The following is a 22,252-nucleotide window of genomic DNA, read 5'->3' as shown; positions in this document are numbered from 1 at the left end:
TGTCTTGGCATGCTTTCCCTCAGCCAGGTGCTCTGGCAGTCACCTTGCCTGTCACGGTGCAGCCTGCATGAAAAGACGCTGTTTGCTGCAGGGAGAGATAACGGGAGTGACCAGGCCCTCGGCCCTTTGTTTGCAGTGGAAGACCTTGGGAATGGCGCTGGATGGGTTCTTGCTGTGAGCTGCTGTTTCTCCCAGCCTGGGGAAAGAATGTACTTTTGCTTCTCCCACAAATGCATCCCAGAAGGAGACTTTGCCTCGGTCTACAGCCCTTCTGTTTTCATGTCAGCTACCGTAACATTTCGTTTTTGTCAGGGTAGGACAATTAGGAAAACCTAGCTTCCGGTTCCTGGGAGGACCCTGGTCATGGCAGGAAGAGAAGCATGTTTGCATGCCATCCTTCTCTGTGATCTTTTTTTTTAATTGTTTTATTTTATATTTTCTTTTTTCTTTTTAATCATTTTATTAGGGGCTCATACAACTCCCATCACAATCCACACACACATCAATTGTGTAAAGCACATTTGTACATCATTCTCAAAACATTTTCTCTCCACTTAAACCCCCCGGCATTTCCTCAACTCATTTCTCTCCCCACTAACCACTTTGAATGAGAAAAGGAAATCGCCCAGCAAATCCAATTTTTCCCTCTTACTTAAAAATCAGTATAGGTCTTTCAAGGAATTATCCATTAAGCCAGGAAATGAAGTCATATCTCTGGATAGGAAAAAGAAAATGTCATTATACATTCCTGGATCTGACAGTGGTATCATTGCTACGGATATTAAGTAAGGCAAAAGGATGTTTGTGCATCAGGGCCGCACTGCAGTCCACACACTTAACTGGGAAATGGACTCCGGGGAGGTGCTAGGAGAAAGCTAGGCTTTGAAACTACTTTTGTTTGGGGAATATAGCTTGAATGAAGGTGTTATCAACATGCTCCTCTTTTATATCCCATGGATACAATCCTGCTGAGGGAGTAGATTGAAGTGCTCTTGAGGCTTGCTCACACGTCTTGCCTCTTTTACATAAGATAGCGGAGGCCCAAAGACATCCTGATTAGGTCCTGTGAGAAGTAGACAAGGAGCCCTAGTTTTCCTATATCCCAAGTCATTTGTTTCTTCTGCTTAACCTTCTGATAGGGAAAGCTGACTTTAACCAGTTCAAATACTGGACTAAACTAATTGTTGACAGGATTCCTTTCACGAATGAGCGCAGTGGGTTAAGTATTGGTCTGCTAACCAAAACATTAGTGCTCCTAACCCACCCGCCCTTCTGAGGGAGGAGAAGGTAATGCAGCCAGCTAATGAAAAGATTGACAGCCTCAGAAACCCTATGACAGCGGTTCTCCACCTGTGGGTCGCAACCCCTTTGGGGGTCGAACAACCCTTTCGCAGGGGTTGCCTAAGACCATCGGAAAACACATATTTATTTGTAATGAGAAATAAATATTTCACAGTATATAATTACATGTTGTTTTGTGATTAATCACTATGTTTTAATGATGTTCAATTTGTAACAATGAAAATATATTCTGCATATCAGATATTTACATTACGATTCATAGCAGTAGCAAAATTATAGTTATGAAGTAGTAACAAAAATAATTGTATAGTTGGGGGGTCACCACCACATGAGGAACTGTATTAAAGGGTTGCGGCATTAGGAAGGTTGGGAACCACTGACCTATAAGGTTTTTCTGCTCTGTCCTATAGGGTCTTTTTGAGTCGGAATTTATTTGATAGCAATAGGTAATAGGATGAAACGGATAAGTGTACACCTTTCACCAACACACACACACACACACACACACACACACACACACACACACACACAGAACCATTATCATTACTTAAAATGCTCCCAATCGCAGGGGCTTAGTCTATCTTCAAATAAAACCAAGTCATTTTTCCTTTTAGGTGAGGAAACGTCACACTTTGAAGTGCCTCCAGAAAAGTGTCACGTATCCATAAATTGCTATTTGGCAGTGTCTCCCTCTCCTCCTTCAGAGTCTTTGTAGTATTTCCTCCTGTAAATATTTTAAGGACTACATTGTTTAGATGGAATTATGTATAGCAACTGTATACTCAGTATGCCTCACCCACAAGAGCTTGGGTGTCAAACTCTGTTTAGTTTACATCTGTTTTCTGCCTCTCGTTGTATTCATGCATTCCAAATGAATAAGTTGCGTTTTCATCTGTCTTCTGTATTTTTATATTCGTCTGACAAAAATGAGTATCATCGATGCAGTTGCTGTAATACAGAATGATAAAGAAATGAGGATAAATTGCAACCTCAACTCTTGTGAACAAGTCTCTATTACTCGCACATGTAAATAACAAATCACTCCAGACGATCCGGAGTAGCGAAGAGGCCTAAGGAGAGGCAAGGTTCCTAAGCACGGGGACCTGATTGCCTGGGTTGAATATCAGTTTTGCTCTTTGCTGGGCTTGTGGCCTTGAGCATGCTTCTTAAACTCCCTAGGCTTCAAGAACGGCTTAGCAGTTAGAGTAGTGGGTGGCACACAGTAGGTGTTCATTGAATAGTCGCTCTGGTTATCTACAATGGACCTGAGACTATTTTAAGAAGGTTGAACAATTCCTTTGATGATCCAGGTTTTTTTCCCTTTCAATTTTTTATTGTAAATTAGATGGGAGTTTATATTTCCAACCATCCATGTTGTATTCAAGAGTTTAAACTATGAATCAAACCCCCAATATTTACCTTTCACCTGTCCCTTGATTTCTCTTTTCCCTCTTTTAAAAAAAATCATTTTATTGGGGACTCTTCCAGCTCTTGTCATAATCCATCCACCCATCCATCCATTGTGTCAAGCACATTTGTACATATGTTGCCATCATCATTTTCAAAACATTTTCTTTCTACTTGAACCCTTGGTATCAGCTCATTTCCCCCTCCCCTGCCCGCCCTCCCTCATGAACCCTTGATAATTTTTTTTCATGTGTTAATACCCACCGCTGTCTCCTTTCGCCCACTTTTCTGTTGTCCATCCCCTTGGGAGGTGGTTATATGTAGATCATTGTGATCAGTTCCCACTTTCTCCCCCTACCTTCCCTGTCCACTCCTGGTATTGCTACTCTCATTATTGGTCCTGAGTCGTTTATCTGTCCTGGATTCCCTGTGTTTCAAGCTCTTATCTGTACCTGTGTCCATGCTCTGGTCTAGCCAGATTTGTAAGGTAGAATTGGGATCATGATAGTTGGGGGAGGAAGCATTAAAGAACTAGAGGTGCTATACTGGCACCCTGACTGCCTCGTCTCTTCCTTGTGACGCTTCTGTAAGGGATGTCCCATTGTCTGCTGATGGGTTTTGGGTCTCTACTCTGCACTCCCCCACATTCACATTGATATGATTTTTTGGTCTGGGTTTTGATGCCTGATAACCTGATCCCATCGACACCTTGTGACCACACAGGCTGGTGTGCTTCTTCCATGTGGGCCTTGTTGCTTCTCAGCTAGACGGCCTCTTGTCTATCTTCAAGCTTTTAAGACCTCAGATGCTATTTCTTTTGATAGACAGGCTTTCTTCACCACATTTGCTTATGCACCTACTTTGTCTTCAACAATTGTGGCTGGAAGCTGAGCATCCCAGAATGCCAGGTTATTAGAACAATGTGTTCTTGTGTTGAGGGAGTACTTGAGTAGGGGCCCAATGTCCATCTGCTACCTTAATACTTAACATAAATATATGTACATAGATCTGTTTCTCTATCGTTATATATAAATATATTTACATGTCCATGCCTATATTTAGACCTTGATAAATGTCCTTTGCCTCCTACTTCTTTCCTCTATTTCCTTTTACTTTCCTCCTGTCCCACTATCATGCTCGGCCTTCATTCAGGTTTCAGTAATTCCTCTAGGCTACATTGCCATGATTAAGCCCACCAGGCATCCTATGCCTTCCTCGCCACCACTTTTAGATCACTTGTTGTTCCCTTGTCCCTGGGTTAGTTAATACAACCCTTCCTTTCCGCTTCCTCTGCCTCTTTCATGTCCCCCCAGAACCGTGGGTCCCGTTGTTTTCTCCTCCAGGTGGTTTATCCCACCTGTCTTATCTAGATAGACATACAGACAATAATAAGCACAAAAACAAGACAGAGCAAAACAAAACGACAACAACAAAAAGCCTATGAATAGTTCCAGGTCTGCTTGTTGACCTTGAGGAGTGTTTTCCAGTCGAGTCTGGTGGGGTGCCACACCCTGGCCCCAAAGTCTATTTTTGGTATTCCCTGGGGACTTTGTTGCTTTGCTCCCCTTGTTGCTCTGTTGCACCCCTTAGTGTATCGCCCTAGTGTGGTCTTTTCCCTCTTATGGGTTACTCTCTTCCATTTCACTCAAGTTAATATCTGTGACCATCTTATTCACTGCTTTCCCTTCCCTCCCTTCCCTTCTCCCTCTTGGCAGGCTCCAATGTCCATTCTTTTTGGTATAAAAGTCTGCATCTTGGTTATATGTGTATATATATATTCCCTTACATAATAGTCATCTCATATAATATTGGTCCTTGTGTGATTCACTGATTTCACTTAGTATGATGTTCTCCAAGTCCATCCATGTCGTAAGGTGCTACATAGTTTCTGCATCTTTTAAAAATAATTCATAGATTTCCATTGTGTGTATACTCCAATGTTTCTTTGTGGATTGTTTTATTTATTATTAATCATTTTATATTTAATCATTTTATAACAATCCATCATTCAGTTGTACCAAGGATACTGGTACATATGTTGCCATCAACATTACCCAAATATTTCCTTTCTACTTGAGCCCTTGGTATCAGCTCCTCTTTTTTCCCCTCCCTCCCTCACCCTCCCAGCCTCGTGAATCCTTGATCAGTTATATATAATTGTTGTTATTTCATGTCTTACACTGTCTGTTGTCTCCCTTTACCCACATTTCTGTTATTCGTCCCCCTGGGGAGGGGGGCTATATATCTAATCTTGTGATGGTTTCCCCCTTTCTCCTCCCCCCACCCAAAATTCAGATACTCTGTGACTGTTAAAATGCCATGCCAGGAGACTTTTCATCCTATTAGAGAACACGCACACATATCCCCATGCCAGTTACGCACATTTTATATTTTCCAGGCTTAAATTAATTTTTAAAAGTCCTATTTCATTAAGTTTTCTTTGACATTTTTGTTGCATGATATTGAAAGATCAGACTCTTTATTTCCTTCCCACTGTGCACTCATGTAATTAAGTAACTGTTGTCCCAACTCTCGGCAACTCAGTGCACTAAGTAGACCTGCGTCATAGGTTTACAAAGCGGAGAGCCGTCAGAAACAGCTCGTAGGGTTTTACAAAGCAGAGAACCGTCAGAAGCACCTCTGGGTGGACCCAAACCACAAACTGTTTTTGGCTAGTAGTTGGGCACTGAACTCAAACCCAAACACACTGCTATAGAGTCGATTCTGACTCAAAGGTCCCTGTAGAACAGAGCAGAACTGCCCCTGATGGTTCCCAAGACTAACTCTTTTTGAGTGTAGAAGCGTTATCTTTCTCTCCCAGAGTTGCTGGTGGTTTCCAACTGCTGACCTTAAGACGAACAGACCACTAGGCCTCCGAAATGTTGTGCCATTTAACTGTTTGTGCCACCCAGGAATTCCAACTCAGTTATCAGTAAGAGTTATTATAATTTGGCATTCATAAAAAGATAGCCTTTCCCAGAATTGAAAATAGCCCCTTCCACTAAGAAGGTTGACCACTGAGGAAAGCACAGAAACATCACTGATCCCCTATTGGCCCTGTCACTGGGCCAAACCCACTGCGGTACAGCCAAGTCCAATTCAGAGAGCCATGGCACGGTTTGCCCAGTCTGTAGATCTTTACAGGCATAGAAAGCCTCATCTTTCTCCCTCAGAACACTGGTCGTTTCAAACTGCCGACCTTGTGGTTCAAAGTCCATTTTGTAACCCACTCCTGTTATGTATGTATGTATGTATGTATAGATAGATAGACAGATGTAAATATATGAACATACACATATGCATATATTCACATATACGAATTAATCTAGTTCACATGGAGACATACCAAAAAATCTCATGGAAACAAGGAAATATAAGTTGAGTTTTCACCAGTTTTTTTATGCTAGTCCCTAGATTATAGATAAGATTTTTCAATGAAGATTTCTTTCCACAACGATTATTAAAAATAAAAAATAAAGTATAAACCTTACTCCTCAGAAATTTTCATGTGTTTATCCAAAGTCCTTAGTTCATGATCTAACCACTTGTTTTCCTTTCTTTGTTTGACATTTGATAAAATATTTTTAGATTTCTTTTCATCTTGTTCTTTTATTTCATTTTATTTGCATACAGTAAAATGTGCTGTAGTGGCCAGGTGCATGAGATTATTCAAGTGGATCTGTTATGAGACCACCCCCCAATCAAGATACAATATTCCATGACCCCATATGATGGCCTCTTGTCATCGGCTCCTTCACCCCTAGTAGCTGAACCCCGCCCCCCCACCCCACCCCGCCCACACACAGTGTTTCTATTATTTTGCCATACCTTAACAGAAGTTTAAATTATTGTGGGCAACAGTAATAGAAGAGTTACCCTTACAACGTGCACTTTGATGTATAATGTGTCATGATCCATACATGTTCCTTAATATATAAATTAAAGCATGTTCCGTGATACCTAAAGACTTAGATATACATGTTTCATAATGTCAGCATGAAACTTCTCAGTTAAATCAGCACTCTCTAGCAGAAATTAATAAAATTGAGTGTACTGATGGATCTGCATAGATTTCAAAATTGTGCTCTTGTTCCTGGGGCTATGGTGTTAATTGGTTCATTAGTCAGGTGGATTGGAGAGCCTGAGGTCAGGATAGTTGACCTTGAGCATGTAAGTGAAGAGTAGCTAATCACCGTTTGTTATTGTTTGGGCTGATCTTATCTTTAATGGGGGTATTCCCGGTCCTGATTAATATTTAGAGCAGTGGCTTGGAGCCTCCAACCTGCTCATTATCTTTAGGACTTTACATAAAACACTTTTGCTTCTCTTTGTCTTCTTGAAGAGACAACTCTTGACCTCTCAATTCTTACTTTAAATTTAAAAAATGTCTATAAATGTGGGGATACTTAAAGCTCATTTTTGTCTGCTTACTTTTTTATTAAATATAAATGATCTCTTGTGTTCATATACTGTAGTTTCCTTAGGTAAAATACAAGTCTCTTGTGTCCAAGAGGATCACAGTGCCACCTTTCTTCAGTTTTATTTGTTACATGTTGGCTTCCTATAGTTTTATAGGCAGTGTTTTTATCATTCATTTGATTTTCATCAAAATTGGGATTGTTTGGAAGAAGAGTCATTAATATTCTTTACAACTTGTTCTTGTTCCTCCTTTTATGTTCATTGCTAGTGCCGTCTTCTCGCTTATGTAAAATAGTCCACTGATGCCCTTGGTAGATTTAGAGGTTGTTAAAGAAAGTGTAATAATAGCTCAGGGAACAGTCAGAAACTGCCTGTCCTACACCATCTGACCCTGACTAGCCATTTTCCTTGTAGTTTAAATCTTTGTGTACAGACTGTAATTCACAACACAGTTTTTGATAAATTTAAATTCAGCAAATCTTCCCACGCACCAGAGCTTTTTACAATCAGGGCCAGCAGAGTCAGGTTGTTGCTTCCTGATGCCATGACGCATACCAATGGCAGCAACCTGAAATAGTGATTTGGATGTATGAAGGGAACATTTTACTAGGGAACACAGCAAATGAAAATGGCCAAGAAGGGGAGGTTAACCTTTTAAAAAAACCGTGGTGTATCCCCAGTGTTTTACATAAATTTGCCAGTTTCTTTCAGTAAGACTGTTGGGGATTTTTATTAATATACATATAAATACTTTGATATAGGTAGATATTATTTTCCCTCAAAATGGGAAGGAACTCTCTTGAATAAAACTAAGACATACACTTGCATGTGTGTTTATTATATGTCGCACATGCACGCTCAGACACACACACACACACACACACACACACACACGCACATTTCTACTAACTTGGATACTTATCAGTCATGATTGAGGAATACTTTTCGGCTACTATTTATCTGAGAATATTTTACCTAGAAGTGTCTGTTTGAGAAGCAACCCGATTTAAAAATCAAGGCCTACAGTTTTCACCATGTTCCTTTGTGACCTTCAGTTCAGGGTTTTTGATGTGTTTGTCCTCTTCGGCCTTTCTAACTCGCATCTGTATACTAAGCACCGACAAACTAAGCAGTATGTCACTTCCCTTCTAAGCAGTAGTTTGAGAGACCTCTCATGACTCTCACCTTTTGTTTGGTACCTGCTTTTTGGGTGCCCTTTAGAGCACCCGACGAAAGCTAAAATTTAGTTAACAGTAATCAACCATTGTATATACATTGGTTTCTGGGTTTTGACTAAAGCGTTGCTCCTCAACCTTGACCCTATGCCATTTTGGACTGGATAATTCTGTGTTGTACATGGCTGCACTGTGCACTCTAGGATATTTCACAGCATCTTTAGCCTCCACTCATTAGATACCAGTAGCACCTGCCCCCAGTTATGACCACCAAAAGCCCTAGATATTATGAAATGCTCACTACAGAGATAACATAATCCCTGAGTGAGAATCACTGCTTTTTTTTTTTTTTTTGCGAATCACTCCTTTAAAGGATGAGTTTGTCCTGTGAGCTCCTATTCAGAGACTTCAATGTGAATTCTGTAAATGCCTATATTTTAAGCCAGTTCATTGTACACAAACCTTCCAAATATGGAAACAGGCTAGATTGTCTTTGTGTATGATACTGTAACAGACAAACTGGCACAGAGGCATTGATTGGTAAAAAAATATTTCAGTATAAACTTTAGGCGGTTTGCGAATATAGATTTTTTTTTGACCCTTTGGAAAATCCGCTTAAGTTTAATTTGTAGGTTCTTTGGGATGACTAGACAGTTGTGGTTTTTTGTTGTTGTTTTTTTCATTCTAAGCGCTTTCAGATTCTATAATCCTTTGTTTTATTGATAATGATCATATTGCAGTTTATTTTCTAAGATCAGATGAGAAAGGTCGTGTTCAGGGTGGTATGGCCGTAGATATTGCAGCTTATTTTCATTGTTCAATTCAGCAACCTTTCCTGAAGGGTGTAGAAGCATCATTCTTGGCTTTTAAGTAACCTGTGGTTTAGGAGACACACTAAAATAGTGTAGGCAAACACTGTTTCCAGGAGAGCAGTTCCTTTTCTCCATCTGAGTAGTACTGGGCATAATGGTTGGCCGAAGACTCACTTCTTCATACAAGGGGACTTCAAGAAGTTCAAGGGAAAATTCCATTCTCTTTGGGTTCCATTTTTTTTACACATTTTTGAAGTCTATTAACTATTTCAGTTGATTACATTTTGAAAGTTTTTTTTCACAAACTTCACAATTGAGAAGCACGGTCAGAATGCTCCTTAGCAGCATGGATGGCGAGACTTCATCCATCTCACATACTTTGAACATGTCATGTGGAGACACCAGTCCCTGGAAAAGTACATCTTGCTTGGTAAAGTACAAGGTCAGCTATAAGGAAGCCCATCAAGGAGATGAATTGATGCAGTGACTGTTATAAAAGGACTCAGAAATATCGAAGGTTGTGATGGTGGTGCAGGTCTGGGCAGTTGTTCCTTCTATTGTACACAGGGTCACTGTGAGTCAGAGCCGACTGCACAGCCCCTAACCACAACACAATGGAAACGCCATGTGTATTCTCTTTAAACTAGATATCTGTATGGTAGCTCCTGTGTGGAGCTTGCTAAAGTGTCTCCCCCTTACATGTTCTTCTGTAACTAAAATTCAATACTGTGATCTTGAGTGAAAAGGGAGTATTCAGGTTCACTTTTTGTAGCCATTCGTAGCCTCACCTGTCAGTATTCCAGGGACCCTGGGCAATTCTCTAACTCTTAATTCGTTATCTATTATATTGGTAGTTAAATTTCTTGGCTAGAAATTCCAGATATTGGCGGGGGGTGGGGGGTGGGGGTGGGGGTTCTTTCAGTTCCTTTAACTGTCTCTGGAGTCCCTAAGGGATTCAAATGGTTAAGTGTTTGGCTACTAACCGAAAGATGGACAGGTCAAATCTACCCAAAAGTGCCTTGATAGAAAGCCCTGGAATCTGCTTCTGAAAAGCCACAGTCATTGAAAACCCTATGGAGCACAGTTCGGCGGTAACACACACATGGGCTCACTATAAGTCAATTGGCACAACACTAGCTGTGTGCGTGTAGTTTTTGGTTTTTCGTTTTTTGAATTGTCTCTGTATCTTGTTAGGGTGATGTTTGTATAAAGTCACCTCAATTCTGTATACCCAAGCAGCAACAATGCCACTGTGATTTATTTCCCCAGTGTCTCTGCTATGAATAGTTTTTGATACGTGAAGCATAATAGAGAAGAGGAAACCCTTCAGACTTCCAAACTGGCTATCATGGTTGCAGTCTATGATATTGCTGCTCTTTTTGTATGTACAAATGCCCCAGGAAAGGAGAAAAGAAGATATTGCAAACAGAAAAAGCAGGCTCAATGGCCCATTGTAAGCGTTTTTTGCTTAGATGCTGTGAAATTGGCATTTAGGAGCGAGGGGCATGTTCATCCCTGAAAACAATAAGATCTTTTAAGCCTATATGCATGTCAACAATTTAATGAAAAGGTACCTCCTATTGTTCCAATCTCTCCCCAGGGTTTTTTCCCCCTAGAATGATCAAAATGTAATATTTGCCAGGTTTTCATTCTAGTTCTGCAAGATCTTTATAGAAGTTTACCTGGTTGGTATTGTTTTTCTTTAAAAAATTTTTTGTTCTTTCTTGATTTACCAGGCAAAGGGAGATGGAATATAACACTAGGATACAGAATAATTTTTAGTAAAGATGAAAGATCGAAATGGAATGAGAATGTGAATTCCCATCCCTTGTCGGCAGTGCTGTCAGTGGGCATAGGCGAGCAGTTTTAAAAGAGCCTAAAATCTTGCATTTTAGGGACGAGAAAGAACCTTGAGAGTGGCCAGCCTTTAAGCACAGGAGAATTTATCGAATTTGGAAAGAGAACTTTCTACCATTTGGTAATTCACACTAATGTTTGAACAACTTTCAGAATCAGGAACTTTTTCCTTGTGAGTTATTCCTGCTGCCGAAGCCCGTCTCTTCTTGTTCTGTTGTTAGTGGACGGATTGAACGACTGGTCACTGGCCCCTATGCAAGAGGCATTCACATAATTGAAAACCTGTTATGAAACCACCCCTTTAGTCTCTCTTACTAACTCATATTCTCTCTCTCTCTCTCTTTCCTCCCTCTTGGCTAAATAATCCCAATTCCTTTAAGCTTGCTTTCCAAGTCTTTCATACTCTTTCATTATCTGCAAAGCTTCCTCGAAGTTCTGGGTCAGGTGTCGCCCCCAGAAGTAGCTGCTGTTTTCTAGGAAGGGATTGAACAATACTGGGAATAATGAGATAATTCCCTCATGTTATAATTGCAATACCTCAATGATACATCACAAGCTTTCATTTTGTTACTTTATTTTTTGCATCTACATCATTGCTGACTCATGTTCTGCCCCCCCCATCTTCCAGAATGAATAGAAGCTTTATATTATTGTGACACTTTTTATATTAAGCATGAATTCTCACGCTGAAGCATGTATTTTGATCCATCATTGAACAAATTATCATTTAAACATAAGTCGGGGTGGGAGCGGGTAGGGATATCGGTTTCGATGATACAACATGTGAAATAGAAATAAATTAGTAACACTCTTTAATTTACTGCCTTTCTATAATGCTTTGTGTCCTAGCTAGAAAGGAATATTTTGAAAGGTGATTTCTAGACCAGTGGAGCGAGGGATTGTTAGAAGACATATTGTAGATGAACACTTACAACAAGTCTTTTGATAAAGTCCCTTATTGTCCATCTTGTGTCTTCATGTACAAGATGGATACATGTGTGAAGTAGAAACTAGATAATAACATAATTGGGGAGAGTCATTCATAGTTCAACAGGCAGAGAGGACTGAGTAGATTTGTACTGACCTGAGATGTGACTCATGTTTGACCTTGGCCTGATTGATATTTTCACCAGTGGCTTTGTGGTGAAGAGAGAACACATATTTTAAACTTTTAAAATATCATACCAAGTTGGGACAAATGGTTAACTCATTGACTGTCAGAATCAGGATTCTTAAAGATATTGATGAAATTGCATAGTGAGCCCTAGCTGACAGAGGACATCCCAGAATAGCATATGTCCTATAATGCCCAATAGGACACTACTACTTTATGGTGTTCAAAGACCTTACAGGTTTGTTGTTGTTGTTGTTATTTTAAAGGTCTTGAAAATCACTGATTTTAAAAAGTCTGGTTAATTATGAGGTGAAACAAAGTTTAACCTGTCTCCTTACTGATGACCTTCTTAGCCTTTAATATGTCAACAAAAATTAAGAATTTTAAGAGGCATATATAATGTACACTATTTCCTTAATTAATTTGACTTTCTTTTCATGAAGTGTTTGGCGGGATGATTGATCTGGGAAACACTGACCCAGAGGTTCTAGTTGAGCAGAAACCCAGTGTGAGTCTAAAATATAGAACATAAGGAAGTAATCCAATTAGACTGCCCGGTGAAATTGAGTTACTACCTCTAGTAGGTAATATTTAGAGAATAGTTTTCTAAAGAACAATGCCAAAATGAGCCATGATATAGTGTGGGGGAAAGGCCAGCCCCCCACAACTAATTGCTGGTTTAATAGGCACAATTGTGTGGTTGAGATATATAAAGATTATAATATAGTCATAGAGAGCATGATAGATAGAAGAGATTGAAATAATGGAGTCAGACACATTTCATGGTAGCATGCTCACCTCAGCCCTGCTTGGTGGTCCACGTGGAGGAGATGGGAGACTGGAAGGCAGGAGAAATGGGGAGAGGGAGGAGGACAAGGGGAAAGGGAACAGGGGATAGAAGACCACGGGAGAGAGGAAAGGGGAGCCAACAGAGAGGAAGAGTATGGGGGAGATAGAGGGGAGAGCCGAGCTTCTTTATTGCTAACCAAGGCTTATATATCTTTGGGGAGCATGCAAGCCCTCTAATTACAGGTAAAGACATACGTCACAGGGAGGGGTTGTACTATAGGTAAGGTGACCAGATTTTAACATTGGTAAAGCGAGACAACATTGATAAAACTCAATCCTGGCAAAATAGCCACTTGGCAGCCGAAAACCATATACCCTAGCTTGTCGTGCATTCTTTCCAAAAATTGGGACTTTTAAAAAATACAGCGGGACACGGGAAAATTTGTTAAAAATCGGGACTGTCCCGCCAAAAGCGGACGTCTGGTCACCTTAGTCTATAGGTTATACAGCAATGAGAGGGCAACAACCTAGGGATATGATATACACGCAATAGGAAGAGGAGGGATTGGGGGCACACAGAAAGGGCGGATCCTAGATTCAGGATGGCAGTCTAACTTTGGATGTCACTGAGCAGGTTTGACCTGTTTTCTGGCTCACTATAGAAACCATTATCAGTAGGGTGTAAACCTATCTACAGGGACCAGACTGATGGCCTCAAGCCCTTAGGGAGAAGTAGCCCATTTTCCTTAACAGCAGGGAGTGGGCCTCTCTTGTGGTGGGAACAGACAGTAGTCTGGCAACTGACTGCCTTCAGAGAGGATGTCTTTAAGCATCTGACCTCCCACCATATGCTGGCAAATAGCCTCTAATGTTTGCCATGTCCTCTTTCGGTGAGACAAAGCTGGGGAAAAGTCCCTTTATAGTCCCACAATATAAGCGGAAGAAATAAAAGGAATAGGACCAAAGAGGCATAGAGAGACATGACAGCTCTGGTAAAACATTTAAAGAGTTACACAGAATCTGAGGACTTCTGGGTTTCTGGTCTAATGGATAATATTTGTAGTAACGATAACAGTAGCAAACACTGATAAGGCTCTTGCAATATGCCAGGCTCTGGGCCAAGTGCCCTTCATTGGTAATTCATTTGCATAATTTTAAAGACAATTCAATGAGTAAAAATTATTAATATTTCCATTTCCTAGCAATGAAAAATTAAGATTAGGAGATAAAGTCATTTTATCATGGTCTAATAGCATGTAGCTAGCAAAGGTGGGATTTGAACCTATGAAGCTTGACTCTGGAGCCTCTATTCCTGTCTCTTTTGCCCAGGGTGTTGAAGCACCTTTGTCGCCCAAACCAAAAACTTAATGCCATTGAGTTGGTTCTGACTCATAGCGACCCTGTAGGACAGAGTTCCATCGTGTTTCCATGGCTGTAGACTTGGTATAATAACCTTAATTTTAAATAATGTTTTCCCATTGTGTGTAATATTTTATATAACCACATTTATTGTCAAGGTTCTGGTAAGATGTAAGCTGATAAGGAGAGTTTATTAAAACAGGTCTTATTTCAAAGTTTCAAGCTGGATTTAAGGAACCCAACTGCCACCCGCAGCAATGGGGTTGACTCGGACTCATAGTGACAGAATAGATGTACTCCTAAGGGTTTCTGACACCGTGAGTCTTTAAGCCTTGATTTAGCAGCCCAACCAATAACCCTCTGAACCACCAGGTCCCAAAAATGTTCAAGATTATTCTTTCAGGTTGTTTGCCTCCTTTCTGCTCAATATCTATATAATTACTCCACAATCACATTGACACTGGATAAGAGTTTGGAATGGACCCTGCTGCAGGTCTCCCACTTCGGTGTGGGACCAGTCCAAAATGATGGATTGACTTGCATGGTCCCCTTTTATCTTTAGGTTTTATAATTCTTCTTCTTTTTTATTTTATTTTTAATTTTCTACAAAATACCCCCGTGACTGTGTTCTATATAAAGAAGAGTGTTCAACAAAAGCTTTTGATCAGTTGTTTGAATTGATAACCATTTTGTAGTTAGGAAGTCCCAGGTTAAACAGCTCATTATAATGTTGTTAAATTTATAAACAGGGTAATGACCGAAGTATGGTTAAAGTGGTCAGTGTTGAAAACCCAATGGCCAATCAGTCCAAAACCTGCTGCCTTTCTTTCTGAAATGTGAATAGATTCTTTATTAATAAACCATATTCAAAGAGAAGCAGCGTGGATTTTGAAGTTCCAATGCTCATTAATAAATATTGAATGTTATAGACTTCATTTACATTGGCCAATTGCCCCTTGTTTTTGGAAAAATGAACAAAAATTATTTCTGAAGAAGCCTTCACTGTGGGCTCTCAAAATATCAACAGAAAATATTTTTGTGGTCAATTAGTATATAGTAAACAAAAAACAAACCAAAAAGAATGACAATATACAAGAAACCAAGGTAAAAAACTATAGGAATAGCAGACATCAATAGATTCCCACTAATTTTATATATTAGAATTATCTGACAGATCATTATTTTTTTAATTATTCAACTGCATTTATCAAGGTTAAAAAAAGGAGAGATGAGTTTTTAAAGTTGCCTGTAAGTCTGCAGGAAACCACATACTCTAAAGGAGACTTTAAAAATGACAATGCAATGCTTACAGTTAGTTAAGAAGTACAATAAATCAAACAGAGAACTTGCTTATGGGCTTATGGTAAAATTAGAGAGACTAGACACACAGAGGATTTTTCAGAAGAAGCTAATAGGATTACTAGAAACAAGGATAACAAAATATATGTGAAAATTACAAGGTCTAACGTTTATGTAATAGGGCTTTTATAAGTAGAGCCTTGAATAGAAACTAGGTACTATCTAGATCACAATAGAGAAGATTCTAGAGCTGATTAAAGACCAATCCCAAGTTCAAGAAGCTTAGTGAATCCTAAGCAGTATAAAGAAAACATTAGAAACCACACAACACAAAGTACAGACACCCAAAGAGCCAAAGACTCTTTGTCAAAGCACAAGTTACCTTCAGAGGAGCAATAATTCCACCTACTTTACTGCTAATTTCTCAAAGGCGGCGACAGAGACAATAATGAAAGTGGAGTGATGGTTCTATGTGCTAAAACAGTAAGTATGAACAAAGCCAAAAGACCTTTCAGTCTAAAATTGAATCCCCAATGAAGGTATCTATCAAGACTATGAATATAAATGAGACATTTTCAGGCAAACAAAATCTGAGAAAATTCCCCCCAACAGACATTGACAGAAAGATGTACTTCAGGAAGCAGACAAGCAAGCACAGATGGAAGATTTGAGAGACAAGGGGAAAAAGTGGCCAACGTGTGCATAAATCTAACAATATAAATAAATAAAAACACAATTGTAGGATTTTTTTTTAGAGTATTAAAACCTCTGAGTAAATGTGGGGATAAGGGAGAGGGTTCCCCACAAATCATCACAGGTCCCGTAGGCACAATTGTACAGCGATAATAAGTAGAGATTATAGTAAAGTCATAGAGAGCATGAGAGGTAAAAGATAGAGTCAAGTAATGGAGTCAGACACAATTCATGGTAGCATTGCTCACCACAGCCCTGTTTGATGGTCCATGTGGGGGGAACCCGGCAGGAGCAGCCTCGGGGACCGAGAACTGGGGAGCTTCTGGGCTCCCGGGACCTGGAGAGAGCCCCGGGAAGCCAGGACCAGGGAGAACTTCTTCTTTATTGCTAACCAAGCATTATATCACTTTAGGGGGACATGATTATAGAATCACACAACACAGGAAGGGGCGGTACAGTAGGCATACACATTGTAGGAAGGGGATCTAGGATCGGCATAAGCGTAACAGGAAGGGGATGAGCTAGGGGTGTGCCTATAGGAATGGGAAGGTCTAGGGGTATCCATGTGACAAGATGGGCGGACCCTAGATTCATGATAGCAGCCTAACCTTAGTCATCCTTGGGCGGGTTTGACCTCTCTGGTGTCTCCTATAAGGAAACAGATAACCTACTATCCTTATCAGAAGGGAGTGGGCCCTGCTTGTTGTGGGATAAACAGTGGTGTCTGCTTGCCCCAGATGTCTGATAGCTCTTAAGGAGAATGACCCCTAATCTACTCCTAATGACCTCCAAGTGAATAGTCATTCTCAAGCAGCTAAGTCTGGCATATATCTGGGGGAGACAGCTTGAGAGAAATCCTTCTGTTTCCCACAAGTAAAATAATATTTAAGGCAAGTGATGGGTAACTTAGCATTTTCTATGATCATTGTCAAGAACCCTTGTGGGGCAACTGCTCACAGCAGAAAGGTCAGCATTGAAACCCACCAGCTCTCCTGTGGGTGCGGGAGAGAAGATGGAGTGCTCTGCTGTCCTGACTGTCAGAGAGAACTAGTAGTTAGTCAGTGTAGAGGTTGAAAGAGAGAGCAAATGAAAGGAGGGCATAAGCAACAGGGACCATAAAAATAGCTAGTGCTACTTCAGGAGGGTTAGATTCTAGTACCAGTTTTGACGCCAGTTAGTTGTATAGCCTTTGAAATTCTACTTTTCAGTTTGATGTCTGTTTTCTTCTCTGTGAAAGGAAACTTTGGGACCAATTTCGAAGTTGCTTCATTGTGAGTCTGTAACGCATTGAGAAATAGGTTCTGTTAAAATTATTCTTATCAGTAAGCACACACATTAAAATATATTAAAATAATACAAGTATTATGTATGTATGTATGTACATAGGCACATAAGTATGTATTATACAAGGGTAAGAAAAAATGTTTTGATTTATATATTCATGGGTTTATTCCAAACAAAATGGGTTTGAATACATCTCTGTTATCAGTAGATGACTACAAACAAGTTCTCTCAGGAACATATTTATCGCAGTCTCATTCAGATGCCCTTAAAAAGAAAAAGAAAAAGAGGATGTTAAATTCAGGGCAGAGAGGTCAGTTCAGAAGTTTATGGCGGCTTACTTTTCTCTTTTTAAGTGCTGGAAGGGGTAGGGGGCGGGGTTCAGTATGAGTTATCTAAGGAGCTCTGGTGGCATAGTGGGTTACTCATTGAACTGCTAACCTAAAGGTGAGTAATTCAAGTCCACCAGTTGCTCCTTGAGAGAAAGATGAGGTTATCTGCTCAAGCAGAGATTTACAACCTTGGAAACTCATAGGGGCAGTTTTTTTTTTTGGGCGGGGGGGCAGGTTGTAGCACCTTTTCTTTAGTAACTGTTGAAACATTTTTGAAACAGGTTTGTTGATGTAATTCACATATCATAATTCAATAGTTTAAACATACTAAAAAGAGTTGTGCAACCATCACTACAATTTGAGAGCATTTTCTTCTTCCTGTATTTACTATTGGCTCCCCATTATCTACCAACCTCCCTTGTGATAACCCCACAAAGTTATTGATCCTCTATAGAAATACCTATCCTGGATTTCACAGGTAGATACACATAGGAAGCAAACAAAAAACAAAATAAGAACAATCATAAAATACAGAAAAACCTTAATAGAAAAGAAAGAGAAAATTATGAAAACAAAAACAAATTTTAAATGGGCCTAAAAGAGAGAACAAATGACAAAGTTTTAAACTTGAACAAAACTTCGTCTGCATTAATCTGCGCTCCATGCACTCTGCCTGATAGCAAGGCTATTCACAAACCTGGTCAATGATCAGAGAGGGGATCACCAGAGGTTTAATCTACATGAGGACTTTGTAAATGGATTTTGGGTGTTCACTGTGGTGTTTTGAATTTAAGTTGTAATACTATTTCCTATTCTGGTCTTGAGTTTTATTATTTAAAATCCATGGATCACGCAGGCTGCTATGTCTTAAAGGGTCACTCAGTAGAAATAGAGTAGATGATAGTGAGTGAATAAATCTTAGTTATCTATCACTTCTCAAACAAATACCACAAGTGGATGACTTAAACAAACAAATGTATTCTCTTCCAAAAGAGGAGATTAAAATACTGATTTGAGTGCTAGCTTTAGGAATCCTCTCTGTTGCCTCTGGTGAAAGGTCCTTGTCGCCTTTTGATATCTGTGTGTAGCATCCCTTAGAGATCTACATGCGTCTTCCACCAATCTTCCCCCGATTCTAGGAGGTTCGCAGTGTTCATAGGATGCATTCTGCTCCTGATTCTTCTTTTCTGGTAATACTGGGGCCCTCCTATCTCTATTCTCTTCTGTATCCATTAATCTCGTATAATACAAGAAATTCCAGGACACATCCCATGGAGACTCCCCTTACGTCAGACAGAGCTGTGATGGAATTAAGGCGGTTGCATCCCACCTTTAATTCTCTTACTGGTTTATCACATCAGATCACATCATGGGGGATTCATTACATAACCATCACTTTGCATCATTACATTACATAACTACCCAGCCACTGAGAACCATGGCCTGGTCAAGTTGATGCATATATTTAAAGGACACAATTGAATCCATGACAGATTTCAAAGGGGTCATCTTGATAGATTTTCTCATAAAAGCTAGTGTAATTTTCTTACAGTATCAAAAATCCACATGGACAGTTCTACCCTGTCCTGTAGGGTTGCTATGAGTTGAAATCAACTCATTGGCAGTTAGTAAATCGAAGAATGCAGAATTGTTTGAGGAAGACTTAAAGAGATGGAAACTACCTTCAGAAGTTTATAGACCTAGATGGAAGATCTGTGTAGGACCAATAGCTTTAGCTTTAGATATTTTTGGTTCACAAAAGGTTTATTAAAGCCATGCATTTTGATTTACCCACGTATGATACACCTAAACCAGTAAGATTTTAAAATGTTGTCGGCTAACATATTCTATTACACTTTAGAAAGTGGCACTAAATATAGCCTCATTGAGGCGTATCTTTTGCTTTGCCTTTTTTGTTTGTTTTGTTTCATGTTGGTTTCCTGTCTTCTAGAGGCAAAAAGGCACGGCCTGGCTTAGTTGCCTCATGTGGGCCTCCGAGGAACATTTGCTGGAGCCAGTTCTGAAAAACAGGCCTCATTGGGCAACTATTTTTCTTTCTTTTTTTATATTTTAACTTATCCCCTGAACTGACATGCCTCTCTGTTACTTTCCCATTTGCCCTCTTTGTCCTCTTGCCTTCCCTCCCTCTCCATCTGTCCTTGCAGGCCAATAATAAGCCCGAGATCGAAGCCGCCCTCTTCCTAGACTGGATGAGACTGGAGCCCCAGTCCATGGTGTGGCTGCCCGTCCTACACAGAGTGGCTGCCGCCGAAACTGCCAAGCATCAGGCCAAGTGCAACATCTGCAAGGAGTGCCCAATCATTGGATTCCGGTATGAGGAACAGAACCCTGCATTCGGTTTTCTTGTTGCTCACCTTGGTGGCGGGTGGGACTTTATTCAGTTTTGTTTTTTCTCCTCTGTCCCACTGTCCTGATTGCTGGTCCTTTGTTCTGTTCCAAAGTGGGAGAGAAGGGGATCAGGGTGGATCACCGATCACAGCCATCCCTCCCCTGATTGCTGGGTTATTTTGGTGGCTCTTACTCATTAGGCAGGTGTCCCTTTCCACCTTCACTCTTCTGTTCTTCAGAGCCACATGCTTAGCAGAACTGGAACGCCTATCTATCTCCAGTGAGATATTTGTCAAGGGGTATAGATGAACTTTTCTTCCTTCCTCCTTCAATCAAGGCTTTTTGTTTGGTTGATTTTGGGTTTGGGGAGGTGCCCCCCCCCCCCACACTCATTTCTCTCCTCTTCTTGATAGTTTCAGATCTGATTCTTGGAGAATTTCTGTAAACAGAAAAAGACTAAGAGACCATTCTATTCAGAGAGACCTATCATGGTAGCTCAGTCTCTTATTCACTGCACACCACTTTAACCCCTCCCTTAAGTCGCAAGCATTGTTTCAAATGTACCTAGAACTTCATTCATCCTCCCCTGGCCCCTCTGAAAACAGGTGACATGCTTTGCATAGTCCCCTAATAAAATTTCTGAAGACTCTAAAGTCTGCATGTAAAACAAAAGATCCACAAAACAACTGAAAAAGAAAACATGCCTTATGAACTTGACTAGTGAAAGAGAGAGGTAACATCACAGAATATTCTGATCATTTTTAAAATATCATGGGAAAAATGGCTCATACATCTTCAGTCTGTTTACCAGGCTGGGAAGGAGCATATTTTTTAAGGAACCTGTCCCATCCCATTATTCAACAGTGAATCCCAAATCCTGATTCTGCAACAATGCTGTATTTAAACATCTCAATCCACCTCAAGGTTTCTATAGTGATGAATGAACCCCAAAGTTGTCACCTAGCTATATAGTCTAGGCTTCTTCCGAATCCACTTAGCAGCTTCTCAAATTTTGCTTAGACGTGTTTTATGACTTTGGTTCTTAATAACTGCCTGGTGCCAATTGTCTGATTTTTTTACCCATTGAGCTCTTGTACCGTTGGGGTTTACTCTTCCATTCTGCATGACGTTGACCTAGATGTTGTACAAACATGCACGTAGCGGTTGCTACAGCCTAGGTAGACAACAGGGAGTTGACACTGCTTGCGAAGGATCCCTTCTTTCCATTCTGGCTTCTGGCAGGTACGAAGGATGCCATGGGAGGCAGGGAGGGGAGCTGGCAGGTGTCTGCATCCCATTTCCTGCTTTTCTTTTCTCAGCTTCGTTGGCTTGTGGGATTTGTATGCAGGGGAAGCATTCATAAAATGGAAAAAAAAAAAGGAGCAGGCTGTGAAGGCTCTGAAAGAACATTTTCACATTCAGTTCTCTTGCTCTGATTAAATGCAATTATTTTAAGAATCGGCACTCATCTTCTTGCCCTCCACCCCCTCCTACCCCACTCCCAGGATGGCTTGGATTTTCTCCAAAAGGTAGTGCTCCCCCTACACCCCCCACTTCCATCTGTGACATAAGGAATATGTTTGTTTGAATTGGCTAAGGTTCTTATCTGAGAAAGCAAAAGGCTGGGAGTAGGAAGCAAAGACGATAGTATTGTGAGACTAGAAGGGAATTACCAGCAAGTACTTACAGATGATACATTCTGTCATCTAATCCAAATTGCATCTTTTCTGGAGGCTCCGCTGATCACTTCTGAGTCATCTGGGGAGGGATTTCTGAAGCGAGAGAGATAAAAGAGACTGTCCAAATAATGATTGGAAGATGAATCATGTCAGTCGATCAGAAGTTGTAATTAAAGCAAACCTCATTGAAATGGCGAGTTCTTGTTTAATTTTCTTGTGTCTTATGAGATGGTTTTACTTTTATACATGTTTTAAAAGAATAATTGCTTCAGAAAATATTGTCACCATAATGGATAGAGAGGCAGGCAATTCATCAATCTCTCCTAGAAATTAGATCCAATTCTAGTATTCGGTCCTCGAAGGACTGAGCGTTTGCCATTACATC

General features: G+C 40.3%; 1 protein-coding gene across 4 annotated transcripts in view; it reads left to right on the top strand.

Annotated features, from left to right (window-relative positions):
• Window positions 1-22,252, top strand: part of DMD (dystrophin) — a 2,430,848-nt gene that overhangs the window by 2,344,957 nt on the left and 63,639 nt on the right. For all 4 annotated transcript variants that reach the window (XM_045298663.1, XM_045298661.1, XM_045298660.1 and 1 more), the window contains one exon: window positions 20,005-20,171. In XM_045298663.1, the coding sequence (XP_045154598.1) occupies window positions 20,005-20,171 (167 nt within the window). The remainder of the gene's footprint in view (window positions 1-20,004; window positions 20,172-22,252) is intronic.

Source organism: Echinops telfairi, unplaced genomic scaffold, assembly GCF_000313985.2.
Source record: "Echinops telfairi isolate 266 unplaced genomic scaffold, ASM31398v2 ScPeMD7_7436;HRSCAF=8474, whole genome shotgun sequence".
Lineage (NCBI taxonomy): Eukaryota > Metazoa > Chordata > Mammalia > Afrosoricida > Tenrecidae > Echinops > Echinops telfairi.
The sequence above is the reverse complement of the archived record's forward strand: the minus strand, read 5'-3'. Positions and strand labels throughout refer to the sequence as shown.